Genomic DNA, 27,114 nt, shown 5'->3' with positions numbered 1-27,114 from the left:
GGAACAAAATCTGTCTCATTAGCTGGTGTCTTAATTTCTGAATGTTAGCTAAATATCTCAACACTATACAATTTAATTTTCTTTTATGTTTTTGAAAGATGAAAGATAAATTATATATAACCTCATCATACTATATAATGCTGCCAAAACAGTTTCAAAATTAGAAAAACTTAATCATATAGAAGTATAGAACAAAGAATAAAAAAAGGGGGAAGAGAACAGATAAATACTATCAAATTTCAACTACTTGCTGCCTTTTTCTCTTTTTCTTCCTTTTCAAATTTTCTTTTTTATCTTTTTCTTAAATCAAGAAAATTATCCTTCGCAGTATAGCATTCTTATGGCTTATAAAATCCTGTAGAATCTCATTCTACTACTTTGTTACAGAACTCACAAAAAGTAAGTACCAAAAACTAGAATCATTAAAACAACCTTCTAAAATATTTCTTCTTGCAATGAAACTAATTATAATGGAATATAATTTCTCTGGCTACACACTGAAAGATATATCATTTATGATACTGTCAGGGGACCACAACTTCCCATAATACAATTAGAAAGAGACTACACATTAACATTCACAGGGGATAAAATCACTGACATACAATCAAACCCTATTTGGTTTGGTACTTTATTATCGTTGTAAAAGTGTTTAATTTTTTTTTTTTTTTTAATATCCATCAGGTTTGAAGTCTGATCCATTAGGATATAAAGTATTTCTGTTCACAAATAAGCTTCCTGATGTGTCCTACTAGTTTTGCACTTCAACTTCTATCAATTTCCCAGTTTAATGGTGTGAATACAGAAGCACAAAAGCCAAAATTCAATCTTAGTATTCTGAACTTAAAGAGAAAAAACAAAATCAAAAACAAAAACTCAAACATCAACCCCACTACTGAAAAAACCTAGATCCCCAGCCTACCCAGCTAAGCCAAAAAGTTTCAGTCACTTGTATTGCATGAGCTAATCTTTAATTCGACCTGTATCCGTCTGAGAACTTCTGAGATTGAACTAATACTTCTAAGGATATACATGGGTCAAGAGTCCAAAAATAGTTCTCAAGTTGGGTAATGGCAAAAAATTCTGGCACACTCTTACTCGCCTTAAGCAAATCATATTTGATACCTGCTCATAACAATATAAACCCACCTGCCATGATGTCATCCAGCGTGTCATTGAGGGTCTGAGCAGGGCTGGCTACCATTAACCCTTGTTGTGTTTCTGTCAGAATTCCTTGCCCCAGCCCTGCCAACTGTGCTTGGCCCAGTACTGGCTGTCCAACTATCACTCCTTGCAGTTCTGTAAGATTTGCGATGGACCCTGGAGGCAAGGGACCTGCCGCCAGAGGCAAAGCTTGAGGCATGGCCAGAGGCTGGATTGGTGCAAAACCCATCTGAGCAGCAGTCTGCTGAGGTTCATCTTTAAGCAAAACGGGATCCACTTGCTGTAACCGTGCATAGTCTCCCTCGGAAAGCTGTTCTCCAACCCCAACAGGAGTTAGCAGTCCCAGATGTTGGCAAGACTGTTGCTGCTGCTGCTGAAGTTGAATTCTTTGAGCTTTAACCTCTAGATACTGCTTTTTTAGCTGCTGCTGAGTTTTCAGTTGTAACTCTCGTTCTACTTTCTGTAGCTCCTCCAAAATCTTTTGTTTCTTCTGAATTTGTTCCTCCCTTGTTTTGTTCAGCTCCTCGATCTTCTCCTTGGTAAGTTGGTCAGCGTGAGCCAGTTCCAAGGACTGCAGCTGTGCATTCTTTTCTATGGCTTCTTTTATCCTCTGTTCCAGTTCTGTTAACTTTCCCTGAGCCTCTTCTACAATGCTCTCTGGAGACTGATTGGTGATGTAACCCTGTACATCCTGGCTGTTTGCTGGCAAATGGCTGCTGGACTTTTGTTTAGAAGCAGCTGTGTGAAAAAGAAACCCCCTCAGAAGTGCACATGAATGGCATCCTCATTACAGAGTTACTGTTGGGAGGTTTAGTGCCAACAGTTATGCACCAAGTTATCATATCCACAGAAGGTGAAAATGCACTGTTAAGAAGTTTAAAAACAAATCCACCTTCTTTATCATAAATATAAAATGTATGTATTTTATGTGCATAGAGAAATCTCTGGGAAATTAATTTTAAAAATATCACATGGCTAAAATTAGACAATAGAGGGATGCAGGTCTGTGAGATCTAAGTGGTGCAATTAAAGTAAAATCTAAGGCTATGTGTAGATACTTCATCTGGTCATAGAGATGTAAAAACTTATCATCAGAACAGAAAAATAACGCTAGATTATTAAGATGTAAGGAAAACTTAGACCTCTAAGTCAAGGTTTTTCCACATTTGATAGTCTATGTCTTTTAAACACACACACATACACACAAAGAGTACCCAAACCACTGAGAAGTACTGGGAAATCTAAATCCAGCTAAAATTTGTCTTTGTTGGGGGACTACCATCTTCAAGACTGATAAAGGCAAGATATAAATTCACATATTCACACAGCTACCTGGCCAGTAGAGATTTGGGATTCAGTTTCCCTGGAAGAAAAGATGCTGGACTACGCCATCCACTGTATCTTCTGACAGCCAGGTGAATAAACAGATCTGGCTATGGGTACAGCAATCAGTTGTTTGCTACACCAACTGAAAAAGGTGCCAAGGCTCTAGACTGGTAGTAGTGACTGTAAAGAGCTGGTGGAAATACTTAGTATTCTTGTTGGTAAAATAATATAGGTAGCTAAAAACCAAAAAATTAAAACCACATTGGTTCTTCAGGTGAAACTTTTTAAAAAGAAAAACTGATTCAAACTGGTAGCTGTAATGTTTTGGGACATGACTTAAAACATGCATGGTGTAACATCCACAAGTCAAATATGGACCTCAGAGTTCTAGAGAAACAAACAAGCATATCTGAAGTAACTTTCAATTATTGACTGAGAAAGGTAGCCCAGATATAAAATCTACATTAAACCAGTTACTCTAAAATATAGTTTAATTTTGATCTAACTTGTTCATTTTATGCCTTAGATCACTACAGAAATTTAAGTAATTTACAAAAATGTCATCCAACTATACCCAGCCTAACAGTTTAACACGAATAGAAATGACCAGTTATTACAAGAAATGGTGGATAATCAGAACTGCATCAGAGATGAGCATCTGAATTTCTCCTGCTAATGCTGACAATTCTAGCATAAATCAATGCTATTAACTATCTTCTCTCACAGTAACATGCCTTTTTCACTAGTAAAAAAAATTTTTAATTATGTCAACTTAGTAACATTCACCTTTTGTGGAAAAATAATTATAAATGGCTAGGTTTTTTGGTAATCTTATCATTTTTACCTGGATAACATGTACAAAACAGTCTTCAGAAGTATAACTGACCTTTATTCCTGATGGGAAGAGTAGTGGCAACATTGGCAGGTGGTTTGTCAGGCTCCTGAGGTGGGACAACCATGGGCAGTGCTTGAACTGGTACACGAGGAGCCTAAGACAAAGGAAACTGATTATATCTCTGCTTTTCCTACACACTCCATTAAATAACATGCTTTAAGAATAAGTTATAAAGACTTCTTCAAAATATTTGTAATATGGTATTAATCTCAGACACTGATATATTTACTTAAAATATGTTGTTGCCAAATTATTCTCCACAACACTTTTTTAATGCACTTTGAATTCAAATGGTTATTCTTGCCATAGTAAGAAAACAAAGCAAAATCACATCAATCTACAATCTGAATATTAAACCAGATTATATCATTAACCATTTCAACTGCATACCTATAAAGAGAACTACATATTATAACAAAGTATAGTCAGATCTGTTTAAACTGAAACTATGAGCCAAAGGAGGATAAAGAAGATATGATATAAAATGTTTTCATTTTGAATCTTACCCTATTTAAATCGTGGGATGGGGGGGTTAACTGAGTGACATCTGGTGGAGGGGCCGAAAGCAAATTATTAGGATAGTCCAAAAGATAGCAAACAACACTCGTATGGCCACCTTTTGCTGCTTCTATCAACATAGTTGAGCCATCCTAAGAGTGGACACAGAAAGGGAAAAATAAAAAAAAAAAAAATAAGTTAACTTATAGAACCGTTAAGGATGATAAAGCTAACAGGCCCTAGCAATTCAAATCTTAGGTTTAGTAAAGAACACTTTCCTCTAATAAAACAGAAGAAAATGAATATGTTTAGAATGCCATTATAAATCGAACTGGTAGATGATATTTTCTAATGTTCAAGAGTGAAGAATTAATTCACAATGCTACCCGAAACATTTGAGTTACATACTTTTAAACGATGAGTAGGATCTGCCCCATGAGCCAAAAGTAGTTCCACCACTGCCAGATGACCCCCTGCACAAGCCAGGGACAGTACAGTATGGTCATTATTAGCTGTGGTTCTATTCACATTCGCTCCTAAAACAGACAAGACATGGGAAATCATGTTAGGAGATTGAGGTTTCTTAAATTATGGTAAATTTCAAAATCATAAAGAATAGAGAGAATAGCATAATGAATATCCATATACCCATTACCCAGCTTCAATGATTATAAACACACAGCCAATCTCATTTCACATAAACCCATTATCAATTCTCCTCTCCCATCTTGAATTACTCTAAAGCAAATCCCAAACATGACATAATTTCATCCGTGAATATTTTAGTACGCACTGGTAGAAGATAACAATAAATGTATATATTACTCCTAATGTAATTAGTTTTAAAAAAGTAAAACAAAATTTTAACTACATTTTAAGTCCTTCTCTAGGTATGTAGAGAATTACCAGGGAATAGAAAGTAATATCTGGGAAATTATCTTTCACTGGGAAATATCTGAGCTTCTTTCACTGGGAAATACCTGAGCATGAAAACAGGTACACTGCCCCTCCAATATGAATTCATCTCTGATTTAGACAGTGTGCTAGGCAATGCAGGAAATGGATATAAAATAGCAGAAAGAAAATGGAATCTGATTAATTAAAATTTATCAAAGAGAGAGGATTGTGATTATATAAATAATTCCATTCTTGAAAATACTATGGTATAAACATACATCACAAATAAGTGTTCAAATTGCCTGAAGTAATTTGACCAGTAACTGATTTCTGACTTAGTTTCTTTTGCTATTATTAACAATTACAAACTTGAGATTTCTTTAGTATTTTTGCTAAGAAGGAAATGGTATATATTGCCATTTTAATTGTACATGGCTTGTATAGTCTTTCTTTTATCAATGTTGAATCAACAGTAAAATCTTTCATATCCTATACTTAAGGATATGATGAAATCTGTGGGGCGCCTGGGTGGTTCAGTCAGTTAAGCATCTGCCTCTTACTTTTGGCTCAGTTCATGATCTCAGGTTTTGTGGCATCAATCCCTGCATAGGGCGCTGTGCTGACAGCGTGGAGCCTGCTTGGGATTCTCTGTCTCCCTTTCTCTTTGCCCCTGCCCCTGTCACACAAGTGTGTGTATGCTCTCCTCTCAAAAATAAATAAATAAACATTAAAAAAAAAAAGTATGATGAATTCTGCATACAAAACTATTTCAACTTGAACTTACACAGTAAACACCTCACAAATAATTTAAAGGAAGTAATAATATGATACGTTAGTCATTTAAAATGGTTTTTGATATTCAAAGTAGAATTACTGACCATAGATGAAAATCTTCCATGCATTTTGGTTTTTATCACACTTCAGTTTTGAATACTTTTTATACCGTATTTATGACCATTTCTCTATATTTTACAAAGAAGGAAACTTAGGCCCAAGGATATGTAGAGTAGAAAAGTGATTTGCCTTAAAGTAATTCAGTGGCATAAGAATCCAGGTTTCAGGATACATTATTACATAAGCAGAACAGACTTTAAGTTATCTAAACCCTCAAAATTTTACATAGAGAAATTTTTCTTTATGTAAGTGTTCCTTCACAAGGATGGTACTCAGTATGACAATCCTTCATAGTTTGGGACTATGGAACTGTTTGGAGATGCTCTATGCACTGAGGATGTTTATCAACCACCCACTCATAAAATCTCAGTAGCATCCCTCCACCAGTCATACCCAAAAATTGTCCTTTACCTCTCAATCTCTAAATATCCAAGGGCAGGGAATAGACACCTTTGGGGAAAAAATACTGCTTACCCAAACCTACCTTTACTAATTAAGAACTGAACAGTACAAACATGACCAGCTCTTGCAGCTTTCATTAAAGGAGTCCTTCCACCTTCAGATTCATGTTCCTATGTAAAAAACACAGACTTAATTGATATTTAATTGCTAGTGTACAGTTATTCTTTTTCATGAAAATAAAAAGGAAAAGAACTGGACTAATTTCTAAGTCTAAAGATATTAAATATCATGCTTTGAAATGAAATAAATTTAAGGAATACATTTTTAAATTTAAAACTCAAATTAGAAACATGTTCTACAGATGTAATTTAAGAACTGAAATTATATTCATGTGATTGTGACACCTTCATCTAAATCCATCTGGGTAATTTTTCCTTCTCTCTCTCTCTACCAAAAGGACTGTGGAACTTGACCAGTGAATGGCACTCTAGCACATCCTTCTCCAATCAGCATTATCCCCATCTACTCCAAGTGATTTTCCTTTTGTAACCTTGCATCCTACCTGTATGAATTTCTGCAAGTACATCATTCCCTTTCTTTATGGACCTCCCATTAAAACCACATTATCTTATATGAAAACAACAAGGCTAGTGACTTAATATCTCAAAAACCACCAATTACAACGTCTTACTAGAGATTTCTGGGTCTCAAAAAATGGAGAATCTATTGCCTTCTTCTTATTGCTGGGTAATGAGAACACTTGGAGAAATTTCCCAAGTTATATTTTAGAATATAAAGATTTGAGTTATAATACATATAATATATATATTTTTTAACACTCACATCTGATGAACAACTTTTGAGTCTTGTCTTAAGCCACACACTAAGTTGTTTGAATTGCAATTAACTAAGCAAGATACATTGCTGTATGTTTCACAGTCACTGTGGTAAACACTGGAAAGCTCAAAATCTAATCTTGAAGAAATAGGCACACAACTAACTAGAGTATAATATGTGCCATGAGGGCTTCAAGAGCTGTACTAACATACACAGAACTGAAAGAGACCACAATAGTAATCCAGTTCCACTCTTCTCCTTCCATGAATGAGGAAAGAGAAGTTAAAGTTGGCAAAACTAGTTAATGGAGGAGTCTGTTTCTGCTTGCCTGTGAATTTTTGTCATAAACTACGAACTTCTACAAGAACACACACTTGCTTGTTAATCTCAGCCCCATGAACATATGGGTACTTAAGTTTTAACTACCTTTTCATGTCTCACTTCTACTTCCTCACACGTGAAACTGGAAGACTATTTTCCCCACACACGTTTGCTTTTCCTTTCCCATCAGGCTGTCCTCACACTATTTTTTCCAACAGGAATATCTCTTTTGTCACATCACCATATCCACCTTTCTAAACCTTAATGTAATATCTCAGATGATGTCTTTACGTCTTCTGAGCTTCTTTATTGTCTGTACTTTTGCTGTGACATCTCTTCATAATCCACCCTACAATAAACTCAGTATTTCATCCTTCTTACTAAGTTGTAAGTTGAGGAGTATTAAATACTTATATTCTAAAAATAGCTAAGTACCTAAGAAAAACTTTGTATTAATGTACCTAATACAAAATTTCCCTTTTATGGGGGACAAGGGGAAATAGATTGTATGACCCCACTAACAAGAAAAAAAAAACAGACACCAAAGAGTGTAGGAAAAAACAATGACCAAATGAGAGAAAAAATAGCAAAAAGGCCAACAGAATATTAAAAGAAATACCTTTTATCTGTAATCTCCACTGAACTTTTAATTAATTTGTCTTGGTTTTAAGTATTAGGATTTAAAAAGTGACATAGTTTACCAGATCTGCTCCTGCTTGAAGTAGGACATCTGCTACATCAGTATGACCATTCTCACAGGCATATGTTAGTGCTGTATCCCCTGTTGCTGTTGTTGCATGAACATTAGCTCCTGTAGTAATATTAAACAATACAGAGACTTAATAAAAGAATTGTAAGACATAAATGATGGACACAGAAATTTCTAAATAAGCCATATGTCTTCAAATTAGACAAAATAGTCATCCATTTCTAGAAATAAAGAAGACTGTCAGCATCTTTAAAAGCAAAAAATAAAAAAATCAGAAATAGATTATTGCTTGAAATTAAAGCTACAGATACTTCAAACAGTAATAAGGTAAATTAGTTATAAAGTTACCACAACTTTTTACCACATTTTTAAACACACAATCAGTGTATCATAACATCAGAAAAAAGTTACTTGCATTATAACATTTTTACTTGGATAAATCATGTAAAAAACTCTTTCCAAATGCAAAAATGCCTACCTGCAGCTAATAAGTATTTAACTAACTCCAAATGACCCTCTTGAGCAGCTTCCATTAAAGGGGTAGAACACCCTAGTTCTATATCAGCTCCTGCCTTTATTAGAAAGTCTGCCACTTCCAGAAAGCCTCCACAGCAAGCCAGAGTCAAGGCAGTTTCTTGAGTTTCTTCTGTCTGTGCATTGATATTTGCTCCTAGAATGAAAATTCTAATTATTTTAAGGAACTCACTAACTTATTCCAGAGATAAGCAAAACATGATTGTTTCCTAATAAACTATACTTCAAAAATAAACATTTATATTATTTTACTAAATATAGTGCTTCTCCCCTACTGAGAGGCAGTACGAATAAAGAAAAAGTTATTAAAAATACATCCACGAGTCTACATTTGATGCACACAGCTGGAGTAAGATTTATTCAGCCAGAAGGCACATAAGTGTGCCTATATATCTATATCTACAGATACAGATATATAAACTTTCACAGCAACCCTACAGAAGACTAAATTCAGGCACAGAAGGTTAGAAACTTGTGATTCAAACCTAAGAAGTGTGCTACAATACCTCTGCTTTTAAAGTTATAGCCAATATGTTTTTTTTAATGTTCCACTCCTCTTAAATTTGTCCAAACAAAAACCTTACTACTAAAAGAGATATAAAACTTGGCTACAAATATATAGAGATAGGAGATTACTTCTAAACTGAATATGGCTTAATACCGCAAAGTAACCATTTCACTTTTCTCAAAAGAAAAGTCTACTGTGTGCCGATTCTTTTACAGCTTCTTATAAATACATTCTTACGTTCTCCTCAAGTTCATCCTTATGGTAGGATTTCCCATACTGTGTCCCATGAAACCCTAGATATATCAAATATTTATTAATAGGTATCCTGCCCCAAGAGAAATTCTCTCAATATACCACTTTGAGAAATGTCAAATCTCATATATGCCTCTACATAATCTACACCCCTACCTCACCCCCAGTTCTCTGCTTGTATTCACAAAGCACACGATGCCTGAAAAGTTCTATATTAAAGCAGTCTATTTGATTTTGTTTAGCACAGTATGGAACCTATTTTCAAAGCAAATACGTTGTTTTTGTGACAACGTCTTGTTACATATCTACTAGAAAGAGAAAATACAGAAACCCAGTTTTGTACTATTATAATGTTATGTTTTACACATTTATGCTTTACTGTTTTCACTGGTATGGTTACCTTGGCCTAGAAGTAATGCCACCATTTCTTCATGTCCTTCACGAGCTGCCTCCATCAGTGGTGTATAACCTTCATCATTGACTTCTTCCAGGCTAGCTCCTCTTTCAATAAGTAAAGCCGCAAGTTCCACATGCCCACCACATGCAGCCAAAGTCAATGGTGACTCAAATGAATCAGCAGGCATGTTCACTTGGGCACCACTGTCAAGAAGTAACCTAGCTACTTCAACATGGCCATCCTAATTACAATGCAATTAAAAAAATTAAATCAGCACCATTAAAAACAATTGTTAAAAATATGAAGATTTCTCAATTACTGTACAATGAAGGTTTACTGACAGTCAAATAAGAATAATAAATCTACATTTAGCAGATGAGAAATCAAGTATTAATTAAGACCTATCTGTATTTCTGTGGCATAGATGGGGAAATAGAGGTTGAGGCTATGAAACATGTAGAAAAATAATACCTTCCTTCAATGAAGAAGCTTATTAACCATTAGGGGAAAAAAAGACATTAAGTACATGAAACAAAAGACTACTATGAAATAACATCAGCACCTCATGGTATATACTTAAATGCTAACTAGATAAAGTTTAGAAAGGGAAAGTACAATTTTTGTCGAAACCTTAAAGAGAAGCAAACTTTTGATTAGGCAGGAAAAAAATTGGCAGTATTTTTTGGAGAAGGTAGCGAATTGTAGATAATGTGTTAGGGGAAAGGGAACACAATATGTAGATGGTACTTCCTTTTGTTTTTCAACATTTAAATGCCAGTAAAAATTAAAAGAGAAAGGAGTTCTCTCTATCTTCTGTCCCCTTTGCTGGTCTCCCTTTCCAACAGCTTTCCTAACTACTGGCAACTCCAAGACACTCTAAATTTTTTTTTTAACCTCTAATATAAATTTTCCTTCTATATATTACCTCACAGACATTTCATCTTTTTTTGTACACATCACACCCATTTTTACCTCTGTGCTTGCCATGTTACATAACTTTAATGCCCCATTACAATGGTTACTTTGCCTTCCTTCGGCTCAGAATTTTCTACCTCCATATATAGTCAACTCCTACATTTCTTTTAAAGTCCAGTTTAAAACCCCATTCTCTTAGCAAGCTTTGAAATGTCGCCACTACTAATATCTTTCATCTACTTATAACACTTCCAGTACGTACTGATTAAGTCTACAAAATGCTCTATTTTAATTTCTTAATCTATATACTTTCTAATCTAGTGGTGGTCACAAGGATGTTTTAAGTTCCTTATCATGGGGATATTACTGATGTGTTTTATATGCATTATACCATTTAATCCTCACAACAACCCGAGAGAAGGATATTATCCTAATTTTAACAGATGGAAACTTAAGACCTTGAAAGAAAACTCGTGTTTCTTCAAAGGATAATTTACTAAAGGAAATATTAGCATGACAATAAAGAAAACAAAGATAACTCAGGTTTTAATTAGTTACCTAATATTTTTAAAAAATAGTAATTAAAATTTAACATCCTTTCAATAATCATTCTCTGAAGGGAAGTTGAGATAAGAAACTTAAATTCATTTGGTGCCTTTTTCCATCTTTGGCATGTTTTTCTCGTAAATCTGTCTACAATGTTATTCTGATCCATTTCTATGCCACAAATCATATACTGAGATACAAAAGTTTAAGAGGACTATTATTACCTGTTCTTAAGTACAAACTCTAAAAATAGAGTTCTTACAAAAGGAATTAAAAGCTCAGAAAACACCATTCATATAGGGGGAATTATGTTACACAAATAACACTCTAATTTCAAATTTTTCAGAAGTTACATTTTTGGTTTGATGTATTTGCTATGCTTAGTATTATATGCATACTTGTGGTTTATATTCTTCTTAATATCCTTGATCAATTTTTTAAATAGTTGCTTTTTGTCCCAACTATGTAAAACCAGCATAGTTATGGGAGACTAGGAAAATAAAAGTAGTTCTGTAAAGCTCCAGAAAGCATCTTTAGTAGAAGTTAATATTGTACAACTGGCTCTGAACACTGGTCACAATTCAGATAGCTGAGGTTCTGTTCTACAATAAATCTATAATAAACAAATCTTTGAACTCAAGAATAAGGTCCCCAACATACGCTAGCACTGTCTTTATGAAATATACAGATACATTTCATGTATGTATTTCACCAGTCTTACCATGCAAGCCTCCATTAGAGCAGTGTGCATTTCATCTGTTTTATGCTCTTGATCTGCCCCTGCTTCCAAAAGAAATCGCACCATCTCTAGGTGTCCTAAACCAAAATGTGTAAGATTATTATAAGATATTTTATTATTCCAAAAAATGTAAGAAAAAGTTACAGTATTTTAAAAAGTTATATTTAACTTATAGCAATAAATTTATAAGTATAACACTAAAGTCAGCTACAAGCCACCCTCAACTGTCACACATAAATTATACAAGTGATTCTTGCTCTTCTACTTTTTACCCTGTTGCCGCTACTACAACCCCAATGCAACTGAGCAAAGATGTCACTGAAATCTAAAACCCCAAATATCCCTTCTATAACCTTTTCTAAGAGCTGAGGCATGCTCTATTTATTTATGGTATGGAACAAATTAGCTTTTGTGAATTAGTTGCCTGGGATAATAATAATTGAAGTTATTTCTATGAGGAAATGTGTTTTAAGTTTCAATTACTAACTCACAGACTTTTTAAGAACAATCTGCCTGTAAATTGGGAACTGTATATATAAAAAAATATTTTCGAAACCACACCATTTAGTTTACACTTATGCATTTATTTAGATATCATACACACACACATACATATATGTGTACATAATATATACATACACACACACACTCTTACCCTTGTATTTACATTTATGTAGTTTCAAATAAACCATATGCTTCAGTTCAAATAAAGACATCTTACGAGTAGTTAAAAAGACAAGAACTTCAGACACTATGCAAGTAACGATAGAAAAATGACTTAATTTTTTTCCAATATTGTTTGTTAAGAGTTGCAGTCAATGCTCAATCAGGACCAAGGGGAAGGAGCAGATGGTAAAATCATAAACAATTAAAACTAACTTCAATAAGTAACTTAGCATCTGCCGTATTTTGTTTTTGCTACCTACCTCCCTCCCTTTCCTCTCTGTCATTCTCCCTTCCCAAAGATCCACATCAACGTTCAGTCTCAGCCTGAGTTCTATCCCTTCCGCATCTTCTCCTTGTCAATCTATGTCCTAGAAGACCTCACCCAAAATTAGAGGAAAGGGAGAGGGTCCATGGTTCCTTGTAAGTAGCAGAGATGTTCTCCACCAGCTCAGTTCTATATCCAGCTTCTAATTAAAGCCTGCAAGCCCCAACCTCAGACGCCCCTTGGAAAGCAGGGTGGGGCTATAAGCAAAGGAGAGAGGGAAGAGTAGTTATATGTAGCCCGGTCTCAAAGCTCTTCTGGCCAGCTGGGACTAAGTGGTAAAAACAGCCAGTTCCGGGTTCAAAAGTATTTGTGAAGAGGGGAGAGAGCCACCCAATCAATCAGCCTGTCCTGGAGAGGCTGTCCCAAGGCTTAATTCCTCTCCTCCCAATGAACATAAGCCTCTGCCTAATTACCAAACAGTACTAGGGAAGTAAGGGATCTCAGCTGTGTTTCCTAACCATCCTTACCTGAAGCTCTGTTAACACCAATCAAAAGCACTTTAGATAGAGCATATTTTCACATTTAACTTATATTTTAGTCATGTATGTATTTAAGGGTTATTTTAACCAGTGTTTGTAAAGGAAATTTTTCCAGATGACCTTACACAACCTTGGCCACTCTAAAATAGAATGAAACAAAACAACACCAGAGCCAGTACTAGGGTAGGGCAATCAAGGGCCTAGGTGTAAAATTTAAGGAAGTGTTCTCTCACAAGCTTGGTGGGTGAAGTGATTCAGCCATTGAGAGGAAGTGCCTCCTTGAACTCTGTACCTTGCCTTGTAAGTGCTGTTTCTTGACACCTAATGGTCAAGATTATCACTTATTTTATGACACAAAGATGACACAGCTGCAGATGGCATGAAAGCAGACATAAAATTTGGTTTTTAAAAAGTTCCTTAGTTAATAGCCATTTATCTGTCAAAAAGGTAGACTTTGAGAAGTATTGGCTCTGTGGTTATCTTTTTTAGAATCTAGAATCTAGAGCATTAACTAGCTGAAGACCAAGACACTTTCCAGACAATTGTCTTGCCCTCTCAAAGGAGGGTATGTTTCTGTATTACCAGTATTTTCAGGTTGATTGACATCATTTAAAATATCACATACCCCTTTTATAGTCACATATACATATACATATACAAAGGTATGGGTACGTGTTTTTCTCACTTTCAACCAGCTCTTCCTTCTAACTTTATGAAATGTATTGACGATACTCTAGAATTGTTCTTTAGAATTCAAACTCTCTTCACACCACTTTTCATTTCTCAAATCTCCTCTAGTCTCTTCAATTTTTCTTTCTTCTTAGTATCATGAGAAATAGCTTAAGAACATTCCTATTAATGGATCATCCTAGCTACTTTGATTGTATTTACGTTTAAATTTATAGGCTAAATACTTCTGGAGTCAATAGGATTCTTTCGTGTGAACCATGAAAAATATTCTGACACAAAAACCATTAAAAAGTACAGTGCATAATTAAAATTAAATAACTGTTTCTGATAAAACAACTGAATCATGTAACAGTCATTTTTCATTGACATATATTTATAATATTAAGTCTATATTTTAAAATTTTACATATTAAACTCTGAAACACTTTAAACCCTTTTAGGTTAATTACATACCATATTCTATTGCCACCTCTTAATTTGCTTTTTAATTTAAAAACTCTATTATATAAAATAACTGTCATCTCATGTACTTAAAAACTTTGTTTTAAAAAAATGTTTTATACCGTACCTTTGTAACAAGCTAATGTAAGGGCACTCTCTTTAAATTCATTGGAATGCGTATTAATGCCAGCCCCATTTTCTAGCAGCAATCTGGCTACTTCCACATGTCCAGCACTTCCAGCTTCCATAAGAGGAGTATGACCATTTTCATTATGGTCCTCAATACTAGCACCGGATTCCAAGAGCACCTTTACAACATCTACATAGCCTCCAGCACAAGCGTATGTAAGTGCTGTATTGCCTATTTTAAGAAAAACAAAAAGACATTAACATAAAATATCAAAATAAAAGATCCTAATTTAGTTAGCATCAGGAAGAAAACTGAAATGGGAGACTATAATTTTAATAAATTTAGAAAATATATATCATTCCTTTCCCATTGCCTTTTATCTTACTGAAATCAACTCCCAATTCTTTCCATTTAGTATCAGGGTCAAATATATATGGAAAATAGACACACTTAATACGACTGTAGAGTTATCAAAGAACTGAGCAATTCTGAAACTAACTTTTCATATAAAAAAGTTATGTTCATTGTAACCTTAATTGGAGAAATGTTTCAGAAGCTTTATTGTGGGAGGATAATTATTCATCATATATAGGTACATCTCATACTGTTCCTTTTAATTATACATATTTGATTTCCTACAAATTAAATTATCAGTTAAGTGATCAAAGCTACATAATTTCAAAAACATTCCTTCTTGATGATAAAAATCTCCTGTGTTACAGGGGGAAAAAATAAACCTTCTGGGTAAAATAATGATTTCTAAACCCCTTCCAACCAGAACCTGTAAGATCATAAAAATTCTTTCAATTATTTAACAAATTTGAAAATCCTGCATGAAGATGCACAAAATATATTTTCATTTAATTTTTAGAAGTTTTATATAAATCCATCCATGCCCAAGTTTGAAGAAAAAAATAAAGTTAGTTTAAACTAAAGTCATGTCCATTGTAGGACACAATATTTTCATAATTTTTTTTTTTCTATAGGCCACAATTTAGTAACAGTAGACAATGATAGACCTGCCTTTTGTTCCATATCCTTCTTGTTTTCCCTATCTTCCCTTCCTTTCTTCCCTGAAAAATAGGAAACCTGGATTGAAGAACTATAGCCCATTTCCAAGAGGGTAGTCCTTCTAACTGGGCCAGTGTTTAATTTAATCTAAAAGAACCTCAAAAGGCCAAGTAATCATCCTCAGACACAAAAGAGAAACTTTATTCAAAATATTTCTATACTTTAAATCTAATGCATACACTTAGGAAACTGTGCAGTACTTCATAATTAGAGCACTGCAAAAGCTGTACTAATGATGATTTTCATGTGACATAGTTATTACCAAAAGGTGCTAATATTTAACAAAACTGAAAGAAGAAACATGAATAACCTGTTGAAGACTGTGCATTGACATCGGCTTTATGAGCTAGCAGCAACTTCACAATTTTGACATGTCCTCCATTAGCAGCAGCCATTAAAGGTGTAATGTCACCTTTGATTCCCCTATCTTCCACATTTGCATGCATTGCCAACAAAACCTTATGAAAGAAAAAGTTTAAATGATATTAGGAAACAATATATTCATCAAAACATGTGGAACATTTTTACGTTAACACCTACCTAGTGATTTATAGTCAGAGCCCATAACCACAACATGTATCTAACAAAAATTTGTTGAAATGAGCCTAATGGTTGAGTTTATTTTATTATTTCTTGTCTAAGTAGGCCAGATTAAAAAACAAAAACAAAAACAGCCCATGTGCTTTATTTTGATACTACAAACCTGTGCAAGCTCATAGTATCCAGCAGAACAAGCTAAACAAAGGAGGCTCTCCCCTTCCTCAGTGTGCTCATTTACGCTCCGCCCTTCAATGAGTAACTTTCGCACAGCATTTACATCTCCTTCTGAACAGGCTTCTGCCAAACTGCGGCTATTAGGGAAGAATATTATAACATCAGCATATAAAAATGTTAAAAATTACACACCATAAGTATTGGTTTTTGAGGTTAATCTGGACAGTCGTGCTAAACAAGAATGATCACTTCAATATGATCCATAAGAAACAGAAAATTGAAAATGACTCAGTTCACTAAAATCTACTCATAAAATTCACTGAATTAGAATTATCAACATTATAAGATGTTTATAGCTATGCACTGAAGTACAAAGTCCACTTTACTATCACTGGAAAAAACCCAAAATTCTAAAACATAAAATTTATGGAAAATCACATGAACAAAATACAGGTAATAATTATACTTCCTTTTTGCTTGATCATGAGAAAACTTATATAAAAGTTAATAAAGATGTATTTAATAAAACAGGTAAAACTTATACTAATTATAAAGGTCTACTTGAATCCTTCCATCAATTAAAGGGAGATCAGACAGGAAAGTTACAAGCATATAATTTTGAGTAAAATATGAATAAACGATAAGGAAATTCTTTTTTGAAGTATTTACTTATGTATCATATGTAGTCGAAATCTGAAAAATACCCAGGCGAGGCAAATGCTAAATTCAAGCAAAAGGAAAGTAGAAAAAGTGGAACAACAGAAAATTAGACTGAGAGTAAAGTGTTTGCCCTATAAACTTCCCAAAATAATTCCAACTATGGACATTTCTAAAAAATTCTCTCTATTTTTGGATAAAATCCATCCGAAGAAAAACACTAAATCCAGTGCTCTTAATTAACATTCTCTTTACTTCAAATATAAGTCAATTCTTATATCATCCTTTTCAAGGTCCTGTCACTTCTGGTACTGAAGTCATCCATGGAACCTCTTTTCTATACCTTTATTATTACTGCCACCCAGATTCAAGAACATCATGTTTAGCCTGGATTAATGGCAAAGTCTCCTAAACAGTCTCCCTGCTGTTACCTTTGTTTTCCTTCAGACTCTTTCAACATGGCAGCCTGAGTGAGAGATCTTGTTTAAAGGAAAGTATATCATGGCATTCCTCTGTTCAGAATCCTCCGTTTGGCTTCTGATCTCACACTAAAAGCCAAAGTACTTACAAGATCTGTCCAGTGGTAGGGTCTCACACTCCTACTTTTTACCTCTCTGGTTTCATCACCTATTCATCACTCTTATTCTTTCCACTTTAGCCACACTGATTGGCTTTCCTGCTTTTCATAAAAAATGCTAATTAAGCTCCAACTCTAAGATACCTGTATTTGCTGTTCCTCTGGCAAGACGTCTCAGACACAGCTCACACCCTTACCAATTTCAGGTCTTTGCTAAAATGCCACCTTTTAAGGGAGGATCTCCTTGACTACTCTTAAAAATGCACCATGACTTCCAACCCCAAACATTGCCCTGGCACTTTCCCATTCAATTTTTCCCCATAGTTCTCATCATCGTGTGCATGTTACATATTTTACTTACTTGTTAACTGTATTGTCCCCTTACCTACATCAATGTCTTGAACAACACTTAGTGTCCTTGTCTCGTAATTTCCCATTTTAAAGGACACTAACAGTCCTCAGACCCCGTGTTCTCTATTACCTTTAAACAAATGTAAGACAAATCCTTCCTACGAGACATTTCTGTGTAAGAACATCTTTTCTCTCTTTCACATGGACTCTTATATTTGCTTTCTTCCTCAGGCACACACACACCCTACGCTACTATCCCATTCAGGCTTGCATTCAGACATTTCCATATGTGTATGCTAGCTTTAAAACAAGCTTATAGGGGGGCGCCTGGGTGGCGCAGTCGGTTGAGTGTCCGACTTCAGCCAGGTCACGATCTCGCGGTCCGTGAGTTCGAGCCCCGCGTCGGGCTCTGGGCTGATGGCTCAGAGCCTGGAGCCTGTTTCCGATTCTGTGTCTCCCTCTCTCTCTGCCCCTCCCCCGTTCATGCTCTGTCTCTCTCTGTCCCAAAAATAAATAAACGTTGAAAAAAAAAAAAAAAAAAAAACAAGCTTATAGGAATTACTGTAGCAACAGTTCAAATTTCAAACTTATGAGATCTGGCACATGGCACCACACTTAACTAATAAAATCTAGCATATAATATCAATGCACTCCACTATATTTCTCAAGCTTTGCTGAATAAATGATTGTCACAAACATGCTCTGTTCTTCTAATATACTCAATGCCAAAGAATCAGTGACTTTTTATTTTTCTGTTCTATTTCCTGCTTGAACTAGCCTTAATATTCTCTTCAAGGTGCTTTTAACTTTCTTTCTTGACAGTCTAAACAGGCACCATATTTAAGAGAATATCAATAATATTACAGGGTAGTAAAACTGTTAATTAAGAAACAGAACTTGAAGTTAACAAAAGAAAGAGGGTCAATCTATGAGAAGAACAGTAAATTAATAAAAACACAAAAATCTAAACCAATGAAGATGAATACAAAGCCAAGAGAAACAGCAAATTTTCTTGTTAATACTATACAGCTTCTTTTTCATGCTCTTAAAAGATGTTACATAAAAACACTATTATACAAAGACAATCCTTTTTTTTTTTTTTTTTTTTTTTTAAAGAGACAGTGGGTACAAGTGAGCAAGGGGCAGAGAGAGAAAGTGAATCCCAGGAGAAGAGTTGGGGAGGGATGGCAGAGAGAAGTGGGACTCACCAAAGTGGGGCTCAAGCTCACCTGACATGGGACTCAAACTCATGAACCCTGAGATCACGACCTGAGCCAAAGTCAGATGCTTAATGACTGAGCCACCCAGGTGCCCCAAAAGACAATCCTTAAATGCTATTTTTTACACTCTAAACCCATATATAAAAGAATACTCCCATTTTCTCAACTGGTTAAAGGCAACTGCTAAAATAAATAAAATGGCTTCATTTTAATTAAAGGAAAACAAGCCTCTGAGTAATCAAAAAAATGTAACATATTAATTCTTTTCCATTTGCTTCCTTAAAGCTTATATCCATTTTTCATATATTATCCATAATTGGTTTTATATATGAGATGGTATGATTTTTATTGAGTGAGATCACCAGAAAAACTTAAAATAGCAAAGTCACAAAATATTCACTGAGCCGTAACTATAAAGTACTATAGAAAAGAAATTGTAGGGGATACAAAAATAAAATCCCTGGGACTCACTTACATTCAGATTATGGGAACTAGATCCATGATATTTCTTGAACATTCATAAAACAAATAAATTAAAACCTTGCTATTTAAAATGGTCAGAACAAGGGCGCCTGGGTGGCTCAGTCGGTTGAGCATCTGACTTCGGCTGAAGTCATTATCTTGCGGTCTGTGAGTTAGAGCCCCACATCAGGCTCTGTGCTGACAGCTCAGAGCCTGGAGCCGCTTCTGATTCTGTGTCTCCCTCGCTCTCTGCCCCTCCCCCACCCATGTTCTGTCTCTCTCTGTCTCAGAAATAAACAAACATTAAAAAAAAAATTTTTTTTTAAATAAAATAAAATGGTCAGAACAATGCACATGAACTAGAAATGGCATGACTAATTAGAAAGCATTTATTTCTTTGTCACCAAAACATTAACAGACAACAAAATCTATTAAATAAGCAAAAGCTCTTTTATAACATATTGGCTAAGAAGTCAGTCTTGCATCACTGGTGTCTGAGCTTTGCCACTTGTCAGCTATTTGATCTTGATTAAGTTATTTGCTTCCCTTGAGCTTTTCATGAGTAAAATGAGAGTAAAAACAAAATCCATTGCTTTAGGGCTTTATGTGAGTAAAAACGAGATATCACAAAAAGTATTTCACATATACTTTCATGCCATGCACAAAATAAAAGCTCAGTCAACATTAGCTACTTTTAAGAAAACGTTTTTATATCAATCACAGAGAAAATGTTCTTACTTGTCCGACTGCCCTGCATTCGCTGTGCTTTCAGCTCTCATCCGGGTAAGTGCAGCAGCAGCTTCATCCAACGCACAACTAACAGACGACGTCAACCTCCGAAGCACTTCAGGATCTGCAAAGGCTTTACCATCAGCCGTAGATAATTTGCCTATTCCTATTATATTATTTTCACACCAATATGGACACACCCAAAAGGAGAAACAAAGAAAAGGCAAGTTACTTAACTCTATACATGTTAGCAAACAACCTTCAAATGTTACACTTGACATATATATTGTCTGCCTGGAATCTTTTGGGAAATCACTGTTCTCCAATTCTCTAATAATCTTATTCCTTCCATGTGGTCTGTAAGTGCTTGACCCTGTGACTCTCTGGTGCCAGAAATGGGTCTTTGGACTATGCTGGAACAACTAGGAGTCCTCACTCAGACTTTTGCATTGGTTTGGTAGGACCTATATGTTCAAAGGTTACTAAATTGCTAAGATGTGAGTGATGAGCTATTTGGCCACTTTCATGACTACAGAGAAAAAAAGACCACACAAAATACGTCAATTAGAGTAGAGGAGGGCAGAAAAATATAAAGAAAACAGTTCTGATAACGTTATTTTAGTGCCAGGAATCAGGACAATCCCCATACTTTCGGTAGATCCCCACTTTTGCTTAAGACTGTTTAGGTGGCTTACTACCACTTGTGACCAAAAATGGCCTAACAAGACATAATAGGCCATACATACAAAAGATAACCTATATATAAGCACCTATTTATTTCAAATTACATCTATAACTTATTACATGTACTCAAAATCATATTTAAAAATCATGCAGAACACCAAAAGAAAACAAATTCAAAAGCAGAACTGGTTAGTAACCACCTGCATGAATATAATTTACTGCTTTTCCAGATATCACTACAAAGCAAATTTATCTTTAACCTTTATTATTCTAACTCAGTGGTGCTTAATCCAGGCTGCCCATCTCAGCGGAGCTTTTCAAAAATACAGATGCTAAGCTCTCCTCCATCTAAAGATGTATTAAGTAAGAGGTGGGGCCTAGGCATACATATATTTTTAAAGTGCCAAGATTCTAATGCACAGCCAGGATTAAAAACATCTGCTCCAACTTGAAGATAAACACCTAGATATTTTGGATCACTGCTCCTCAACATGTGGTACATGGACAAAAAGCATTGCTGTCATTTGGGAGCATGTTAGAACTGCAGAATTTTGGGCCCGAAGATTTACTCATCCAAAACCTGCATTTTTAAAAAAAGATCCCCAACCAATTCAGAGGCACAGTAAAGTTCAAGAAGCACTATCACAGGTTTTAAAGCAAACTAATTAACTAAGACATCAATCCAAAAAAAACCACTCAAATGGTAATAATAAACATATCCTTTCACATTGGAAGGGCTTAATAACATCATATAAGTTTGTGTTTAAAGTTCACAAAAATTGGGGTGCCTGGGTGGCTTAGTCAGTTGAGCATCTGACTTCGGCTTAGGTCATGATCTCACGGTTCATGAGTTCCAGCCCCACGTCGGGCTCTGTGATGACAGCTCAGAGCCTGGAGACTGCTTCACATTCTGTGTCTCCCTCTCTCATTGCCCCTCCCATGCTCACACTGTCTCTCTCTCTCAAAAATGAAAATAAACATTTAATAAATTAAAAAATAATAATAAAGTTTACAAAAGTTTATACTTAGCTCCTTTTCTTTCTGAAAAATCCAAGATATCAAATACTACATCTTATAGAACCAAAAATAATTCTGGCAGGAAACCTTTATGTTTTTAGATATAACAAATGGTCAGAGCAATCAAATTTGGTATGTGTTACAATCAAGATGTGCAAGGAATAAAGACAGTCTCAGTCTGATAAAACTGATACCTACTATATAATTTGTGTCACTAAAAATAAAATCCAACCATAGTCTGAATCTGCTATAGTAGTATTTATTAAGATATTTATGATTAGTTAAGTATCCTGACACTATAGAAACCAAAGCCACAGAGGCATTTTCACATGAGACAATAGCTCCAATTTTTTAGCCAATTCAGATCAGTTATATAACAATTATTTGTCAATAACAGCAAGAGAACTAGGGAAGAGGATATATCTGGATTAGTAGAAAGTAACCACTGCCTTAAAAAGAAAGAACAGTGAAAACAAAATATTCCATATTAAATTTTTATCTTCTCATATCTTCATAAGTAAAGATAACCATTTTAGTAAATATAACTAGGTAGGAAGTAACCTAAGATATAAATGGTAACGCTTCAAATAACACACTGATTGAAAATGAATTCATTGTAGTTACTCTGGATTATGATGATCCTTTTTTTACTCGTCTTATCCAGTTATTAAATATTAATCAATGAAGATCAAAAATCAGAAAAGATGTGGTCAAATGATTCTTTCCCAATTCTAACATTTAATCAACTGAACAACAGAACCATGTCACTTGTGACCAAAAATGTCCTAATAAGACAGTATAGGTTACATAAAATACAGAAGAGAAAAAGTACATTGAAAAATTACCTACATTTCTGATTTTAAGATAATTATTTTCTCTTTTTTCCCTAAGACTTACTCAACCTAATTCCCACTTATGAAGACAAAAAAAAGAGGAGAAGTAATGGACTTAGCAGAACAGAATAAACAGAAACATAGATATCAAAAGAGAAACAAGGTGATCAGCCCATCAGGACTTAGGAAGTACAGGTCCCAGATACAGGGGTAAGGCTTGGGTCATTATACAGAGAGACTAGCTGAACACTGTGAGAAGCAGTCAAACACTCAAAGTCTCCATTCCCAAACAGCACAGCCAGATGATTGTTCTCTATAGAAACCAACCAGAAAGGCCCAGGATTAGTAGTCATTAGATACAGATAAGAAAGAGACGTTACACTAAATGGAAATGAAGATTAAATAAGTGTATGCATGTCAAACAGTGAGATCCTCAGCCTCTTCCCACTCTAAGCTCCCAAAATTCAGGTAGCCAGGTTTATCATTCACCAGACAAAAACTGGTAAATGTCTCTGTCAAGAAATTGAAAAACCCCAGAGAAAACACTTAAAGATACTGACATTTGGGGAGTTCTCAAAGAAATGAAAGGGTCTCTACCAAGTCACTGTGTACTGGAAATTCTACAATGTTCCCAAGATTACCCAGCTCTGGTGAACTCACTCTGTGAACTCACAGTCTTGGGACTGTGGATTTGATAGCTTTTATCCCCATGATTAGGTTACATAATGTGGCACAGTTGACCTAAAGACAGGAATATTATCTGAGTGAGACTGACCTTATCACATGAGCCCATGAAAAACAAAGCTTTTCTAGGCTAGCTGGAGAAAGGGAAATCAGAGATTCTTACCATTAGAAGGATTCTACTCTGCTGGCATGAAGATGGACTGGGCCACATGTTAAAGAATGAGGGCCACCTCAAGAAGGTAAGAGCAGCCCCAGCTGACAGTCCACAGGAAATCAGGATCTCAGTCCTACAACTCCTACCAACAACAATAAGCCTGAAAGCAGATTTTCTCCTACAGCCTATAGATGAGAACTCTACTCATCAGCAGATACCTTGATTTCAGCCCCTGAGACTCTGGGCAAGAAAATCTAGCCACACTGTGTGCCCATATGTCTTATTTACAGAAACTAAGGAATAGTAAATGTCATGCCACTATGTTTAGAATAAACTGTTGTGCTGTAATAGTAAACCAATTATATAATATATATCATTTACAATATATAATAAATACTGCAGAGTGAAACCCACCAGTTGACAAAAAAAAAACAAAAACAAAAAACAAAAAAACAGACTTTTTTTTGTAGAAAATCCGAAATGTAAAGGGCAGCCAAAATATTCAAAATGTGAGCAAAGTTTAAATGCCGAAAATTCTAATGATATGGAGAAGGAAGACAAAGAAAAAGTTGCAGAGATAGCAGACTACTATAAATAAGTGTGGCATTAACTTTCAGAACTGCAACACCAGAAATTAGGAGACAATGGAGTAATAATTTCAATAGTCTGAAAGTTATTTTTACACTAGAATTCTATACGTAGTCAAACTATCAATTATGAGGACAGCATCAAAGGCACTGTCAGGCAGAATCAAAAACTCTCATTTTTCAGGCATACTTTCTCAGGATACTTAAACCATGATCAATCTCTACACCATGAAAAATGAAACCACAAGAGTGGTTCTGTGATACACAGGAAATACATACACCATGAATGACTGTTCATGCCAAAGCCAAAATGAATTTGAATCTGGTCAAATATCTGGATCTGAATTCCGATTTACAGGAAATACAACATGCACAAGTGCCATAAAATGAGTCAAATAAAATCTATTTATTCAACAAATAAGTAGAGGGGGAAAAAAGAGGAAGAAGGAACCTGTTAACAATTAAGAACTCAAATTAACTTGAAACTTTAACATGAAAAACACGTATAATTTTACATACAAAAATATGTAAATATGAAATAGGAGAAGGAGACTAAGAGTACACTTATCATGATGATCACTATGTATAGAATTGCTGAATCACTGTATTGTATACCTGAAACTAATATAACACTACATGTTACCTATACTGGAATTTAAAAACTTATACAAAAAATGAAAAATTTGTTTGGATCCTAATTTAAATAAACCAACTAAAAAAGACCATTATGAAACAAGTGGGGAAATCGAAACACTGACAGGGTATTTGGCAATAATGATGGAATTAGTATTATTTTTTTCTTTATATGCAATGGTATTTGGTTATTTTTTTTTAAGGTCTTAATTTGCAGTATATACTGAAGTATTTATATATGAAATTATATAATGCTTAGTTTGCTTTAAATTAACATGGAGGGGAGGGGTAGGGAATCTCAGCAGGGTGGTAACAAATTAAGATGAAACAAGACTGTCCAAGCACTGATGGCTGTTTAAGCTGGATGATGGGTATTCCCTCTGGGTTTATATGTAAAATATTTCATTTAAAAAAAGAAATAAAGGAGAAAGGGAGACGAGAAGAGGAGGAAGGAAGGGAGGGAGGGGGGGAGGCTAGCTACTGTAGAAAAAACAGGGAAAAAATGGTAATAAATACAGAAATGAGAAAATGAGGCAACTATTAGTATCCTATGAAAAGGAACTCTTCCTCCATTAGTAGTAACTCCTTTCATCAGCTGAAATCTACTTTCATGTAGCATTTTTCAATCTGGTTCTGCCTCTTGGGAGCACAAAAACAAAAACAAATATCCCTCTTATATTCAACCTGAGGTTTCCCATCTTCAGGACAAACATTCTCTTTTCCTCTTACGACACATTTTCAAATAATTTCACAATTCTCATTTCTCTCACATAAACTCCCAGAGCAACACCAAATTTCTGGCAAATGCTAACATTCTGTATCAACTATTCTGTACAAATAGTTTTCTATCTTCCAGAACAGAACCTTGCATGTGCCCCTACTATCTTTTCATTTGTATTTGGTCAAGATCCCTTTAATAATCCATTCTATAATTTTACTCAGGATAGAAATCAAATTTAACCATGAGTGCTTCAAATATTTAGATGCTGTGTTACAAGATATTTATTGAAAGGATTACCAAATAGTAGTAGGTTGGTTTTATGCTATATAATAAAGTAGCAATTTGCATGTACTGCATGTACACTGTATAGCAAATCAGGATGCTAAAAAAATGATCAATTAATGTTCACAATATATTTATACACACTTTAGAAAAATTAAAGTGGAGGGAAATCTGGTTATTTATGGTTATTTAAAATGATCATAGAGGGGCGCCTGGGTGGCTCATTCAGTTAAGCATCTGACTTTGGCTCAGGTCATGAGATCATGGTTTGTGGGTTCAAGCCCCATGTCAGGCTCTGTGCTGACAGCTCAGAGCCTGGAGCCTGCTTCAGATTGTGTGTCTCCCTCTCTCTCTGCCTCTCCTCCGCTCATGCTATCTCTCAAAAACGAATAAATGTAAAAAAAAAAATTTTTTTTAAATCACAGAGATTTAGAATTTCTTTTCCTTTATATTTTATATATATGGTGCCAAATCTTTGACTATGTATATAATCTCTAATTAAAACACTGCTCTTATGGGGTGCCTGGGTGGTGGCTCAGTCGGTTGAGCGTCCAACTTCAGCTCAGGTCATGATCTCACGGTTTGTGGGTTCGAGCCCCATGTCGGGCTCTGGGTTGACAGCTTAGAGCCTGAAGCCTGCTTCAGATTGTGTCTCCTTCTCTCTCTCTGCCCCTCCCCTGCTCATGCTTTGTCTCTGTCTCTCAAAAATAAATAAATGTTAAAAAAAAAAAAAATTAAAAAAAAAAAAAAGTTGCATGTTCTAATGACTGAGCCAGCCAGGTGCCCCTAATCATAGTAGTTTTTATTAGATTTATATGTAACTTTGGAAAATTAGATAGATTAATTACATATGTAAAGTCTGCAGACCTACCTGCAGCTTCTAGTAAAGCTTCCAGTCTGGCTTGTGTTTCTGGATCTACTGTCCTGAGGTCTGCACCATCAGCAGTACCTGACAAGAGCAACTTGGAAGCCGTTTCCAGCATTGGATTTTCCAAATCATCCTGATCCAAAATGAAAGACTCCACCTAGAAAACAAACACAAAAAAAAAAAAAAAAAAAAAAAAAAAAAAAAAGGAAGGAAGGAATGAAGGAAGGGAGAAATGAAAGGAGAAAGGGAAGTGGTAAGAGAAGTAAATAGAAGAAAAAGGAAGAAGAGAGAAAAAATATATTTTA

At 35.0% G+C, this 27,114-nt stretch overlaps 1 protein-coding gene across 10 annotated transcripts in view; it reads right to left on the bottom strand.

Moving 5' to 3' along the window:
- Positions 1-27,114, bottom strand: part of ANKRD17 (ankyrin repeat domain 17) — a 166,749-nt gene that overhangs the window by 56,537 nt on the left and 83,098 nt on the right. For 5 of the 10 annotated variants that reach the window (XM_045473776.1, XM_045473775.1, XM_045473779.1 and 2 more), the window contains exons 2-15: positions 26,813-26,966; positions 20,356-20,512; positions 16,340-16,487; positions 15,947-16,094; positions 14,563-14,796; positions 11,817-11,911; positions 9,638-9,875; positions 8,422-8,613; positions 7,936-8,045; positions 6,159-6,246; positions 4,292-4,419; positions 3,892-4,035; positions 3,377-3,479; positions 1,150-1,902 (exon numbers count right to left, since the gene is read on the bottom strand). In XM_045473776.1, the coding sequence (XP_045329732.1) occupies positions 1,150-1,902; positions 3,377-3,479; positions 3,892-4,035; positions 4,292-4,419; positions 6,159-6,246; positions 7,936-8,045; positions 8,422-8,613; positions 9,638-9,875; positions 11,817-11,911; positions 14,563-14,796; positions 15,947-16,094; positions 16,340-16,487; positions 20,356-20,512; positions 26,813-26,966 (2,692 nt within the window). The remainder of the gene's footprint in view (positions 1-1,149; positions 1,903-3,376; positions 3,480-3,891; positions 4,036-4,291; positions 4,420-6,158; positions 6,247-7,935; positions 8,046-8,421; positions 8,614-9,637; positions 9,876-11,816; positions 11,912-14,562; positions 14,797-15,946; positions 16,095-16,339; positions 16,488-20,355; positions 20,513-26,812; positions 26,967-27,114) is intronic. The other 5 variants (XM_045473780.1, XM_045473781.1, XM_045473784.1 and 2 more) reach the window with 1 other exon arrangement.

Source organism: Leopardus geoffroyi, chromosome B1 (assembly GCF_018350155.1).
Source record: "Leopardus geoffroyi isolate Oge1 chromosome B1, O.geoffroyi_Oge1_pat1.0, whole genome shotgun sequence".
Classification (NCBI taxonomy): domain Eukaryota; kingdom Metazoa; phylum Chordata; class Mammalia; order Carnivora; family Felidae; genus Leopardus; species Leopardus geoffroyi.
Note: the sequence above shows the minus strand (reverse complement) of the source record. Positions and strands in the feature narration are given on the sequence as shown.